Consider the following 15631-nt stretch of genomic DNA (forward strand, 5'->3'; position numbering starts at 1 on the left):
ATTCTCCAAACATGCTGCCTCATGCTAGCAGCCTTCCTAGATTCCGCCCTCAAAACCGCTTGTCCCGGAACGAAGCCACTGTCTCTTAGCCCCACCAATGGGGACACCCTATGAGGTTGTACATGTTCAACATATGAAAATAGTATACATGGGTAAATCTATTTGTTTTTCTGTACACAAATTTACAAATAGGTAATTTGTACTTAGTATAATTTATGCCATAGATCAAGATGAACTTATGAAGGTTAATAACAAAGATGTAACTGAGTGTACAAAGGATTTAGAAAGACAAGAAATAAAAGACGCAGCTTCTTCTAAAAGAATATAATAAAAATTTTATGTTATAATAAATGAATTCTAACCCATTTCTGTTGGTGAAAATTTCTAGATCCGCTGCTACTAGCATGAAATCATAAACAAGAAATTTAAAGAATGTTCTATTTGAAAGGCCAAGATTCCTTCACATATAACTCCAAACTAGACAGACGCTCTCATGGAATCTATCATGTATATTGGGACGTTGGCCTGCATGGGTGCACTCTAGTCCAAGTTCAAACTGTAAATGGAAGCTCACTTAGCTTGTTCCAGTCAGACACTATGTGACCATTCACCAACTGGCCTTTAGCTCAATAATATCATCCAAATTCCTATATAATATTTAATATTGTTTAGAAGTTACATGCATATCAGGAGGACTTTCTATCGTATGAAACTCATCACATCACCCAAGAGAGTCCATGTCTTGTATCTATCCAAACATACCACACTTCACATATACTATACCCAATTTTACCCAAAATAATAACTTAAGCTCCACCATTAAAACTTGTGATCATGGTTAGTAATAATTATTCAAAGAAAAAGACCATGGGTGAATGTAGGAGTAACTGCTACAAAAATAGGTATCAGATACAGTCAAATCCGTAGCAAAGCCTAATTTTCTTCGGATTTAGAGCATAGCTATAATATTTTGTCACGATTTTTTTCTACGGAATCATAACTACGGTCTTTAAACAAACTAAAATTTACAGTTTGTCTCTTGGGCTGAAATAGAACATGCATGCTAGCTATCACCACTCTCTTTCTTTCTAAACTTCATGCTTCACCTACTTATTTGGCTCAACAAGCTACTTAAAGATCTTGCCTTTACCATCCCAAGCTTCTTCTTTTTACTGACTACCTTCGTACCCTCCACGGATGACATTGATTCCACATCCCAATCTTTGAACCCTTCAACATCTTCATCATCATCATTATCACTATCATCTTCAACCTCATCATGATCCCATAATGAAGATTCTGCCTTTTTAACCTTTCTTTCTTTAATCTGTTTTTCTTTTGGTGCAACCGTTTGTGCTCGACCGCTATTCATGCTTCTAACCCTTCCTTTCCCTAAATGATGCTCACACAATGAGTACCCAACAAGGGTTTGCTGACTGCACCTCCATCCCCTTCCGTTTACACGGCTACACCTCGACCCTTCCATTATTACACTCTTGCTCTTCTTTGCATTCATCTTATTATTATCTTGCACAACATCATTGTTCAATCTTCTCCCATAGCTTCCTCTTTTCTTTTTTGTTGGAACCAATCTATCTCCTTGAAGCCACCCTTTCATAACTATACAATATCCAAAACAACTTATACACCTTAACACACACACATAGTCAACTTAACTTTTTTTTTTGAGCGGCGACATAATCAGGCTCAGTGGCATGCCTCTTCATAGCCCAGATATATATCATCATCATCAACATCGTACTCAGTATATCCCACCAATAGCAATGCTATGGTAGGGTCTGAGGAGGGTAAGATGTAGACAACCTTACCTCTACCCCATAGGGATAGAGAGGCTGCTTCCGATGAGACCCCCGGCTCGATAGTAGTTTTGCATCAAGCCTTGGACATAAGGCACATAGCATTCAATCATCGGGACACCGGCTGATTGATGCATGTGCCCTTGTCTTTCGGCTATCAACGCCACCACATGATGCCTGATTAACCTTCCCCCATTTTTAACGTTATTTTCACGAGATTAGTAAAATAACGTCAAAATTAGTGCAATTTTACTTTTGCCCACCCGAGAGTTCACACATATATACATTATATGCGTGCACCGCCAGCAGGGCAATAGCCCAGATATATATCCATACCTCAAACGGAGTTACAACCGTCCATTGTTAGTTTGACGCTAGAGGATGGCGCCAAACCGTTCCGGGAGGAACCGATTAGCTCACAAAACCCCCTGACTTGCCTACCAGGAAAAATACTGGCACACAAGATCATTTCAAACAAACAAGATCATAATTTAACTTAAGTTAACTTAACATACCAAGATCATGATTGTTTGCTTCTCCACACAAGACACCTTCTTTCCTGGAAACAAACAATAACAAGAAACTATTTATAGCAAGAAACGCGTGTGACATATATATGTTTATATGGATTGCCTAAAATGAAAGTATTATAATAGTAGTGTAGATTAAGACGGATGTTATGAACATTGTATATGGGGACCATCGGGCTTTCATGCTAACATGCACCACATGGTGCAATTTTTAGGATTAGGGTCGTACTGTACATATGGGTGGCTCCTCAATAACCTGATATATAAAAAATATCATTCTACAGTGTTTTTGCACTTCCAGCGACCCTATAGCTATGTATATCTTTATATTATTTCACTTAGTGAATAAACTAAAGCTAATTATTTCCTTGTGGCTGTTAATTAATATATCATAAATAATGTGTGCCCCTAAAAAGATTCGTAACTATTTGTTTCCGGTGAACACTTAATTATTATTATTAATATTATTCAGATTAACATGAACAATAATATTACTAATAATATTAATAAAGACTATATGTATATATCTTACCCGATGATCAGTTCTTTCTTGCTCTCGGATTCCATCTCGTTGAAGATCTAAACATGAAAACAAACAAAAACATATATACAGATAATTACATATTTACATATACAGATTTAAGATCTGTATTGAATAGTTATGGTGAACGAAGTACCTTGGTGTCGCCGGAGGAAGTCCACGTGGAGGGTTGAAGTCCGATCTTGGTGGTGTGGGCGGAGGAAGACGGCGGAAGACATTGATTTGGAGGATCGGGAAGATTATTATTATTATTATTAGTATTATTAGAACCAACATGTTGAATATTATTATTTGGGTGCAGTTGTTGTTGATGTTGCACCGGTGGTAACGGCGGCTGGTGGTGGTGGTTGCCGCCAGTAAGATCTGACGGCGGCGGCGGCGGTGTGACTGCACCACCATAAAGAGACAAGAAACGCTTCCTGATCCTCATATGTGTTTGCGAAAATTAAGGAGGTGAAGAACAAGAAAATAATGTAATGTGTTGTGTTGGGTTGCACTCTATTTGTTTCTCTCTCTAGCTTTTATTTAGTTGTTGCACCACACAATTGAACATAAAGAGATTTATTATGTTTTGGGGTTTGGCACGTGTGGTGTGCTTGGCACGTGAGAGGGGGGGACAGGTACGGGTGGTGACAGGGTGGTGAAGTGGGTTGAGTAGTTTTATCGCTTTATAACTTTTAATTCACAAATATGAAATTCGTGGGACCCACTTTAACAACGACCAAGATACCAATTTCATCTCTAGGTCCAGTTGTTAAGGATTCTTGGTTTGGACCGGTCAATTATCATATATGGGTTCATGTTTTTGTCTACCGTTTGTTGGGTGACACCGATTCACCTTATAACCTTCTTCCAACGTTTGTATTAGATTTGATTTGTATTTCACACATATTTTTATTCATTTGTAAAATACCAATCCTACTCGGATGAGGCGGACTCGAAGTTTTATTATCATTGGGTCATTTAACTTTGGTTTGTGTAGGTTTAGCACGATAGTTAAAGATTTTCGGATTAGCTTGTGTATGACGAAAAGGATGATACTCTTGTATTTAGAAGCTAAAACATATAACCTTCAAAAATTGACGGGTATCTCTGCTCTCTAGTCATATAACTATTTGTTGAAAATTGTAGTTTTAAAGTTGTTAAAAACAAGGGCTTGGATTTTAATGGTCGGGTAAAAGTTGTGTGTTTTATTATATTAATTGTTTAGTTTTACTTTAATTATTGTGTGAACATTGGTACTTCAAGTGCGTTTATGTGTTTCAGGGTACAAGACGTTAAAGATGCTTATCGGGGTGATTTACGTGCTAGGAACGAGGACTTGGAAGAGCGGAATTGATCGGCACGCTTTCCTATGCAGAAAACAAGAAGAAAACAAAATCCCTGTCAGATAACCCCTTCGCGCGACGCGAAGGTACCATGAGAGATTGCTTCGCGCGACGCGAACAACTCAAAGCATATCCCAACTAAATTTTCCTCCACGCGACGCGAAGGATTACGTTCAAACTCGTTTGCGCGTCGCGAACCAATTACATACGAGAAAATTAAACCTAATTCTAATATAATCAGTTTTCAGACCCCATTCGACATATCCTTCATTCCAGCAATTAGAGAGAAGACCTAGGACGATTTTGCACCATCCCGAAGCTTTTGGTTCGTCAGTTCATCACATGCTTTCATCTTTTTATCAGATAAGTGATTTTTTCGTGACGCCGATGTCAGGCTAAAACCATTTTATTCACTTTAGGCTAGGGTTTTGTTTAAACTACTTTTATCAGATTCTATGAGTTTTAATGATTAAGAACTTAATTGAGTGTTCTTTAATCTTGTTTTACATTATCAATTGATTTTTTAAACAATTTATGTTTTCGACTATCAAACTTTGCATCACTCTTCTAGTTGTGTTCATCAACATTTAATTTAGGGGTAGCTCTTATGTCATTAAACCATTAATCGTTAGTCATTGCTTATAATTGATTTTCATACATAAACTGGTAAATTGGTAGACCGGGTTCAATTGTGTCAACAACTCGGTTAGGGTATCGTTTGTCATCACAACCGTTGGGTCTAGTCATTATGCGTAATCAGCTTATTTGAATCTGTGATTAGTTGGTCATCGCATTACTTAAACCTGAAGTGTATCACTTTTCTCATAATTGTTTACAGCTTTAAAAGTAATCGTGTGTTCTTAAAATATCTTGCGTAACTGTTTGACATCGACTGTCCACTTAATATACTAATTAACAAATATGAGGTTTGCTTGCACTTTCTATTGATTCCCTATGAATACGACCTTATTTACTCGTACTAGTTATAGGTATTTAAGACTTTAAAATACTTGTTTTTTTATTAGAGCACGACATCTACATCAGATTTACATCATAGTTGCTATTCTAGTCATCATTTAGTATTATTGCCTCCATGGATTACAAAGATTTGAGAGAATTTAAAATATCAAGTCGATGTTTCGGGGGAATGGAACGAACATGATATAATAGGTTATTCCATTCCTTCGACCAATCAAACATATTCTTTTTTTCATTTAATGTCAATGGTCCGTTACATTCCACATCTTGTACCTGCATATCAAGCGCTAACAAAATGTTTGAGATAGGTTGCATTTATATAGTAAAAATTAAAAGTTGTATTAAAATGTAGTTTCTATTTAAAAAAATAAAAATTAATTATTATTTTGTATTCGTTAAAATTTTCAGAGTTTAATTAATTAAATTTTTAATCAGGCAGTTGGAATGAGACCACCAAAATCATGCTCCTTCACCCAGAACTCTTTGGACATATACCTCTTCATCTGAAATTGTAAGAGCCCGCGGAAGGCACCATTGTAACATCCGAACTTTGATAAATAATAAATTAAAGTTTATCATTATGCTCGGTTGATTGATTACTACGATAGTAACCGTGTCACACACGAGTGAAATATTAAAAACATCATATATATCTATACAATATAAATTAATGCAAGTCATATTTATGAAAAAAGAATAATTTTACATGAATTATAAGACATAATATTGTTAGTTTAATTCAAATACAAAAAAACATATAAAGACTAACAAAAATAAATGAAAATTTAAATATTTTTATAACTTATACCATGAGTACAAATTAACTTATACCATGAATACAAAATGTTTTGTCTTAATTAAAACTTAATCATCTAACGAAATCAACATCTAAAATGTCTTGTCTCATACGCATGATTAACTGATTTTTTTTTGTAAATTCAAAACACAAATACATTAACAATGACATAAACATTAAATAGTTTAATAAAAAATAGTTATAATAATAAACACATACCTTTTACATATATGGACATGCCATCAAAGATTTTGTCTTCCTATTGCACACTTTATGGACTAATACCTGGTGTCAAAGTTCTCAAACTTATGCCACAAAACTTAATGTAGGGATATTAATGTTTTACACTTTTTTTAGTTGTTACAATATTAAAGAGAGTATTCAAATTACCGAATATAATGGGTTTTTAAATATCTTTTGATTTTTATAAATTAATTTTAAATATTTGAATTTTCTTGGTATGTTTTTCTTGTAATTTAAAATTTTGAAATTAAAATACAAAATATTTAATGATTCTGAGTTATTAAAATGTTTGAAACATAATTACCGATAGAGTAATAAATTTTATTATTATTATTACAATATAGTATAATAAATAATTATTAAGTTTTATATTATTTTATAGTCTTAATTTTGAAAAGATAAACATTTTAAGACCTTATATTTTGAAGCTTAAAATAAACATAAAATTCAAGAGTAAAAATAGTATGACCTGCAAGATGATTAAATGAATTATATAACAATAATTAAGTGATAATAATGGTAATTTATAATTTAAATTGATATGCTTAAATAATCAAATATCAGTTAATTGCATTTTAAAAACGGAATCAATTTTGCTATAATTATGTTATATTTGACAAAAATATTAATGAATCTGGTTTGTTATTTTTGTAAAACATTGTAATAATAGAAAGTGAGTTAATTTGATAATAATGAGAAAAATAACAAAATGCTAGAGTTACGGAAATTAAGGGGTTTTTAAAATATCTTTTGAATGCTTATAAATGAATTTTAAATATTTGAATTTTCTTGGTATGTTTTTCTTGTAAATTAAAATTTTGAAATTAAAATACAAAAATATTTAATGAATCTTAGTTATTAAAATGTTTGCAACATAATTATTGATAGAGTAATGCAAAAATATTACGGTCATGTACACGGATGCTTATTTGTGTTAGTGAAACCGAAATAAGTATTATACATATTCAAATTTTTAAATAAAATATAAATCGTCAATTTTTATTGTTTCAAAAATCAAAATCATTTTCATAATTTTTGTAAGTTTTCTAATCAACTGATTTAATTTTAACTTTTGTAATTATCTCTATATTATTTATTATCTCATTATTTTATTATTTATTAAAATTGAACCCTAACCTTGGATTTAATATATCTAACTAAAAAGTTTAATTAAAAATTTTTTAATGAGAAAATGTACATTTATATATTTTGATTTTTATATAATTTCCTTAATATATGCTTAGTATTTATAACATATTTAAACGCATTTCAATTTCGAATTGATCAATAATGAAAATCATAGAAATATATTAAATCGAATTTGATCAAGAATCAAAATCCTGAAATATATTAAATCGAATTTGACCAACAACAATATAAGTTTGATTATATAAAAATAATTAAATTATATGAATTATGTATTGTGTAAATACATAAATACATGAATAATCGTAAATTAATGTAACATCTCGAAATTTCCAAGAATAATATTTATATATTATTTATTATGTAGGGGAAAGTTTACTTGAATTGGTAGGGTAATAGTAAAATAACAAAGATGGTTCAAGTAGACTAATTATATGAAATTAAGTATGAACCAAAAAGGAAAGATGGGCCTTAGGTCCATGGGCTTAAGGGAGTATAAATACCCCTTAAACCCTAAACTTTTCCATTTTTATCCATCTCTACACCATAGCCTACACCATCAAAAACACACACAAGACTATCCTTTAACACGAGCCTAGATCCGAAGTTGAAACCCGAGATTGTTGGTGCTAGAACGTTGAGACGAAGCGAACCTACATCAAAGACCAGCTCGTGTTCGTAGTTCGACTCGTCTAAGCTAGGTGCAGCCAAAGAAAGGATTAACCATTAACGGAAGAAGTAACCGAGTTCAGGTGAGTTTCTAGCCCCATTCCATGTTATGTTTTCGGGGTTGTGTGCATACTCGATGTGACAGTTAATACACTTACCTTAAATGGTAAGTGTATGCCATGTATGATATATGTGATAGATAAGATTTATTGCTTGTCGATACGTGAACGATCTTCGGATATTGCATGTATTGCCAAGAATAGTGATGATTGTTTCCTTATATGGATATTAAATGATAACTTATATATAGAGTTCCCTCTACGGATAATATATAGAGTGTTCCTTAAATGGGAAGCATAGTGTTCCTTTGATGGAAAACATAGTGTTCCTTTAATGGAAAGCCTAGTGTTCCTTTGATGGAAAACATAGTGTTCCTTTAATGGAAATCCCAGTGTTTCTTTGATGGAAAGCATAGTGTTCCTTTAATGGAAAGCATAGGGTTCCTTCTATGGAAGTATATAGGATGTTCCTTCTATGGAGAATATATATATATATATATATATAGTGTATATATATATATATATAGAATGTCATTCTATAGAGAATATAAATAGTAGGGGTAGTAGTAATAGTTCTTTTAATAGATATTATGTAACGTTCCTCTTATGGATATTTATACAAGATTAAGATATGTGTATGTATTGTATGTCGCCTGATTAACTAGAACTCACTCAGCGTAGCTGACTTTTAGTATGCACGCAGGTGAATATGATTAAAGAGCTAGCATGAGGTTGGCACATGGCATGGATCGAACGGCTGACATTTGAAGATGGAAGAAATGATGTTTTAATATGATGATTTATGTTATAGTTTTAAATAAAGCATTAAATGTTTTGTAATAAACGGTTATAATTTTATATTCCGCGAAAGTTTTAATAAACTCTGATTTGTAGAACTTTGTTTATGAGTAAATCCGACTTTAAAGTGAGGCACCGGGAACGGGGCCTTACAATTAACATTCATTCTTTTACAAAAACAAAGCCATTTTTGCAGCAAATACTCCATCCATGACATTTGTTATTCTACCAAGTTGGGGGCTATAATCTTAAATGATTATAATAAATTAATGTTAATTAATATATTATTTGGGCTAAAATAGAAAAAAATCAGAAAGTATATTTTGGTCTAGTAATTGGAATAATTACCAATAAATCCGATAACAATTGATATCACATAATAATTGAATTACCAATTGTGGTATATTTGAATCATGTGAACAAATCTACCATGATGTCATAGTGTATAATTGGAATAATTACTAATAACCGGAAAAATTGAATTGCCAATGGATGTAACTGGAATAACTAACAATAACCGAAATAATTGAATTACCAATAGATGTAACCGGTATAATTAACATAATAAATCTGATAACAAGTGAAATCACAAGCAAAATAAACCACTTATTGTATGGAAGATAGATCAAGTAGAGAAAGTTCAACATTTTCATTGAATCTTGGATTTTGATGTATAACCTAAAGAGATAATATGAAAATCATATAATAATTAAAATCAATACAAACATATAACGACAAAGAATATATGAGAATCGGCCATTAGAGTACAAAAAAAACAACTTAACGGAATAACGTATTAGGCGATCGGCTGAGGTTGTTGAGATGCTAATCAACAAGAGAGAGAGAGAGAAAGACATGGTTAATAGGGTTTGCAATGTAAAGGTTTATATAATGAGAATGAGATGATATGACAATGACTTGGCATTTAGGTGGACACCCTAGAATGATGTCAAGTGAAAATTCTTGCATGCTTTAATAGTATAGTAAGATTTGTTTTATTAAATAAATATATTAAATTGAACTTAAGTAAGCAAACATATATTTAGGGAAATTTAATGGGCTTAGGGAGACTATAAATACCACCTAAAACCCTTAAACCCTAATCTTTCACCATTTTCACCAAAGTTACACACACTTAAGCTCAGTAATTCAAAATATCATTTTAGCGTGGAATCAAGATCTGGTTGCACCAAATCATAGATAGGGTCAAGTTTAAGAAAGTTTGTGAATGTCGTTTTGCTAATAAAATTGTTTCAAGCTCCAAAGGATAAGATTTCACTTTTGAATAACCCTTGTGTCACACCCCGACCAAAGGCGGCGGAACATTCTGGGGTGCAACGGATTGCCCAAAACACAAGACACTATTAAAGTGACAATATTTAATCAACTCATTTAAATTCATAAAATCATAACACGTCACATAACTTGTTCATACAATAACCGAGTTCAAACATAGCAAATAATATATCGTTCGTTTTGCTAAAGTCCTAATACTCTTGACAACGTTTTTTCTTCAAGTTCTCGAGTCAACCTAAATTCAAACCTGTAACATTACATAAAATAGAATTTGTCAACACAAAGGTTGGTGAGCAATTTTATAGTTTTGAGCAATAAGTATATAATAGGAAATTCCGCAACTTGTATACAAAACAATAAATAATAGCAACAATTTAGATAATGAAATCGTTAATAAGAATACAACGACACCTTGCTATAAGAGAATACCAAATAGCTTCGGATTTACATGAATTCGTTAATAAGAATACATTAACGACACCTTGCTATAAGAGAATACCAAATAGCTTCGGATTTATATGAAATCGTTAATAAGAATACATTAATGACATCTTTCTATAAGAGAATACCAAATAGCTTCGGATTTATGAATCAACCAACCAAAAGCGGTAAACACATTAGCATTTAAGGATGTAAGCATAGAACACCAAATCGAGCATTTATTTAAATAAAGTATTCAAATAAGTTTGTGGTTTAATACTTAAGTATAAAACATTTAGTTTGAATAAGTATGCAATATCACCCCCAAAACGAAAGATGGAAAACGGGGGATGAAAGTACTCGCATTTAAGTAATAAACTTGATCGGTAAAAGGACGAGTAACCGGAAGGATGAGGTTTAACGAGCAAGGTCTAGATGAAAGGAAGTCTTGTATTAGAAAAGTTGTCTAGGAGGTCTTTAGATAAAATAAATGATAAGAAATGCAAACAATTTAAAGTTTAAGGTTTAAAAATTTAAATATTCAAGAAATTATAATAATAGTCTTTAAAAATATAAGTTTGCTCGAAACCGGATTAAAGTATCTAACCATTAATTTTACTCAACTTATGTTAAGTAATAAGGTGGGTGAAAATGCAAGAATGCAAGTCCCTTTATAATATAGATACTAAAACGGGTTTTAACGAGTGTTTCGGGTTGTTGGTTCGGGTCTTGATAATTGGTCAAACCCAAATTCAACTTTCCAAAATAATGAATGTTATGAGATAACTCAATAAAGTTTAATAAGACTTAACCAAGTATGTAGTTTTATTGTTTTAGAACTAACAACGTTTTTGTCGGCCCAAACTTTGTTATAAGATCAAGTTGGATTCAACATTCCAAGTACTTTTAAAAGATATTTAAATCAGTTTATAAACTATTTTTTAAAGAAATATACAAGTCTTGATAGCTAGAAACACACTTGTGTGTCTTAAGCGAGTGAAAATCGGTTTGGTTCGGTTTCCATCTCACAATAATTTCTTGGATGGTTGCCACATGCTTTAATATCAAAGAACTTGTATAATTAAGAATAAATGATGATACTTAAGTTTTACAACCAAAAAGTTAACAATAAAGTCTTTAAACGAAAGTTTGGTTTTCGGTTCGGATCTTGTTTCGGGTTAAGACCGAGGTAAGATTTTACAAACCCATAACCATATAACTTATAAAAATGATTTTAGAAAATTAAATCTAACAATAAGCATGTTTAAACAATTATTTAACAATACTAGTAAACAAAGTTCAGTTTACGGTTTAGAGCTATTTACGGTTAAACCGAGGCTAGTCTCTACAAACCCATAACCATGGAACTTCATAAATATGTTATACAAACTAAAATGAGCAGAAGTTAAGCATGAATAATATGTATAAACAAGTTATATATATATATATATATATATATATATATATATATATATCAAGGACTACGAAAGTCCTCTATGAAGCATTGTCTTACGAGGCCCGACACTCCACCGACTGAGAACGGGGAAGTGACCACCAAAGGTAACAATGGGTTTATATTATATATCATAAGCTTCAAGTATTAATTAAGACTAAATAAACTAATTAAAATGAAAGACTTTACTCAGTTTGACTTTTGAAAGTCAAATCTTCAAGAACAAGGAAAATAATCTTGAAAGACCCTTAAATTTGAGTAAGAAAATGAAATGAGAGCATGGATGGATGTAGGAGAGGGTCATGTATTTATAGGATAAGATTTTGAGGGTTAAACAAGAGGTTTAGTGTGTAAAAACCGGATTTTGGTTAATAGAACAAACAAGAAAACACAAAACTGCAGGTCTGGTCTGCTAGGCACGCTATACGCGACGGGTAGAAGGCTCCCCCATCGCATATCGCGATGGGGTGGGTGGCTAGGAAATTTCAAAGTTTCAAAATTGGTAAAAATGGTCCCTGAAGTTCGTTTTAAGCGTTTTGAGGCCCGAAAAGGATGTTTTCGAGACCAGACAAGTGTAAAACAATATTGTAACATAAAATCCATCATTTTGGTTATATCATAAGTTTCGGTTTACAAAACGGGTCGGTTTACATAATAAATGATTACAAAATGAATACAAATCGGACTCGAAATTGACGAATGTCAAACCTTGAAGTAAATTTAGATCCTAAAAGTGAAATTTAAAACTAGATCTCGCATTTTGGTTTGGAATAGTAATGTTGAAGTTATTAATAGAGCAAAAAACAAGCGAGTTATAGCCTTAGATAGCTCGTAATGTTTGAATATAAGATTAAAACTTCAACAAGCCTTTATATGAATTGGATTTTCCCCCATCCGATTCGGTTTACCCTCGCAGGAATTGGATTTTGTAACATCCCGAAATTTCTAAAGTAATATTTATTATATTATTTTGTCGGGTGAAATAAACGAGTTAGTGGAACGATAATAATAATAGCAAAATATGAAGACTTAGTAGGATAATTAGATGGGATTAGATATGGACCAAAAGGAAATATGGGCCTTCGGTCCATGGGCTTAAGGGAGTAAATACCCCCTTAAACCCCAATCCTTTCCATTCCATCCATTTATCCATCCTAATCTCTACACACTTCAAAACACACACAACCCGAACCAAGATCCAAAGGCGAGGACCCGGGCTCGTTGGTGCTAGATCGTCGTGACGAACCAAAGCAACAAGACCAGCTCGTGTTCGTAGTTCTACTCATTTACGGTACGTTTATATCGAGAACTTGTTCGTTTAGGTTTGGATTAGTATAGAAATGATAGATTTGTGTTTGTATGGTAAAAACGAATCCAACAAAGCTAAACTTACTGAAAATGGATATGATTTGATGGGTTAATCGATTGATAAAAGAAACCGTAACCTATATGCCTAAATCGCACCATTTAAACATCGATGTTAGGTCGATTTGATGGTTGGGGTTTGTAGGCGCTAGTCAGACGATTCCGTGGATACCTAAATCGAGTTATTTGGTTAAGAAACGAAGATGATTAAGGGATTTAAGGACGAACAGTACCTGCAGCTGGACAACTTCGCCTGCAAGCTAAGTTCGCCTGATGAACTTCGCCTGCAAAGCTAAGTTCGCCTGATGACAACTTCGCTGCAAAGCTAAGTTCGCCTGATGACAACTTCGCCTGCAAAGCTAAGTTCGCCTGATGAACTTCGCCTGCAAAGCTAAGTTCGCCTGATAACAACTTCGCCTGCAAAGCTAAGTTCGCCTAAGGTTTAACTTCGCCTAAAGCTAAGTTCGCCTAAGGTTTAACTTCGCCTAAAGCTAAGTTCGCCTAAGGTTTAACTTCGCCTAAAGCTAAGTTCGCCTAAGGTTTAACTTCGCCTAAAGTCAAGTTCGATTAGAAAGTAAATTAAAAACGACAAGTAAAAGTAAGCTAATACTAGGCCACCAGATTAAATCAGGCGAGTATTGATACGTGTAACTTATACAGTCAGCCGAGCTCAGTTAAAGAAGGGATTTACAACTATCGGAGGAAGAAGCAGAGTTCAGGTGAGTTTCTAGCCCCATTTATGTGTTATGTTTTCGGGGCTGTGTGCATACTCGATGTGTTGTTAATACATTTATCCTAAGTGATAAGTGTATGCCATATGTGATATATGTGATGGATATGAATGATTGCTTGTCGGTACGCGAACGATCTTCGGATATTACGCGTACTGTCAGGTCAAAAATAAAGGTACGAATATTATATATCGAAGATGTATGAACATTACAAATGAATACTTGTCGGGGCGTGAACGATCTTCGGATATTGCACGTATCGACAAGAGGTATGGTTGTTAAATGAATGATGTAAAGAACGCCTAGAGTGTTCTTATGCTATAATGTAATTATTGTATATGTGAAGTATGTGTATACAGGTACACGAATGGTATGTGAGTTCTACGTTCGACATAGTAAGTTAGGATGGCAAATCCCTCTAGCTTTTGTCGGACATAGACTCGGCTGGTGATGGCGTAGTTAAGGACTGCGGGCCTTATACGTAATGTAGATGATAGATGTAAACGTAGATAGGGATGGTGGGCCTTATACGTGTTACAGATAATAGACGACAACGTAGTTAAGGACTGCGGGCCTTATACGTAAAGTAGATGATATATGTAAACGTAGATAGGGACGGTGGGCCTTATACGTGTTACAGATAATAGACGACAACGTAGTTAAGGACTGCGGACCTTATACGTATTATAGATAGGCATCAGCATAGGAAAGGACTGTGGACCTTATACGTGCTGTATTTGTATTGTGGTAGCATAGGGGAGGACTGCGGACCTCGTACGTGCTATGGTTTAGGTTGCAACATAGGGAAGGACTGTGGACCTTGTACGTGTTGTGGATGTAGGATGGCATAGGAAAGGACTGTGGACCTTATACGTGCTGTATTTGTATTGTGGTAGCATAGGGGAGGACTGCGGACTGCGGACCTCGTACGTGCTATGGTTTAGGTTGCAACATAGGGAAGGACTGTGGACCTTGTACGTGTTGTGGATGTAGGATAGTATAGGGAAGGACTGCGGACCTTGCACGTACCATAAATGGTGAACATAGGTAAGGACTGCGGACCTTTTACGTGTTCACGACCTTGAGTACAGGTATAGACGGCGGACTATGAACGTACTCTCGGTAGACTGAGGTTAGTGATTGTAGATATGTATGTATGTATGTATGGTAGTAAGTATGTATGTAGAACAGAAGGGTAACTAGTTAAGTATGGATATGTATCTTCGGATATGTATGTATGTGTATGTATTGTATGGCGTCCGATTAACTAGAACTCACTCAGCGTAGCTGACTTTTAGTATGCACGCAGGTGAGTAGAATGAGATAGCTAGCTTGAGCGGGCACATGGTAGGCGAATAGGAGACTGGCATCTGAAGACTCAAGATGTTTTAATGTAATTGACGTTTATTTTGAAAGACAATAATGTTTAATTAAGGCAAGTTTTGGATTGCTGTAACGTTT

The 15631-nt window shown here is 33.7% G+C and overlaps 1 protein-coding gene across 1 annotated transcript; it reads right to left on the bottom strand.

Moving 5' to 3' along the window:
* Nucleotides 1-364: 364 nt before the first annotated feature.
* On the bottom strand, nt 365-3799 carry LOC143567759 (uncharacterized). The gene is made up of 4 exons (XM_077054085.1): nt 3025-3799; nt 2880-2926; nt 2333-2376; nt 365-1620 (listed from the first exon to the last, which is right to left on the bottom strand). Exons 1-4 carry the CDS (start codon nt 3316-3318, stop codon nt 1103-1105), a joined length of 903 nt encoding a protein of 300 aa, XP_076910200.1. The 5' UTR covers nt 3319-3799; the 3' UTR covers nt 365-1102.
* Nucleotides 3800-15631: the final 11832 nt, after the last annotated feature.

This window comes from Bidens hawaiensis, unplaced genomic scaffold (assembly GCF_021521415.1).
Source record: "Bidens hawaiensis isolate Kalapana, Puna unplaced genomic scaffold, B.hawaiensis_p1.1 tig00023626_1, whole genome shotgun sequence".
NCBI classification, from domain to species: domain Eukaryota; kingdom Viridiplantae; phylum Streptophyta; class Magnoliopsida; order Asterales; family Asteraceae; genus Bidens; species Bidens hawaiensis.

What these genes read in the sequence shown, in the direction of transcription:
- LOC143567759 (XM_077054085.1), bottom strand. Translation starts at nt 3,318, where the DNA reads ATGAGGATCAGGAAGCGTTTCTTGTCTCTTTATGGTGGTGCAGTCACA. An exon ending in AAGAAAGAACTGATCATCGG is followed by an intron (nt 2,377 to 2,879) that starts GTAAGATATATA and finishes GTTTGTTTCCAG; the next exon opens with GAAAGAAGGTGTCTTGTGTG. An exon ending in AGCAAACAATCATGATCTTG is followed by an intron (nt 1,621 to 2,332) that starts GTATGTTAAGTT and finishes GATATTGTATAG; the next exon opens with TTATGAAAGGGTGGCTTCAA.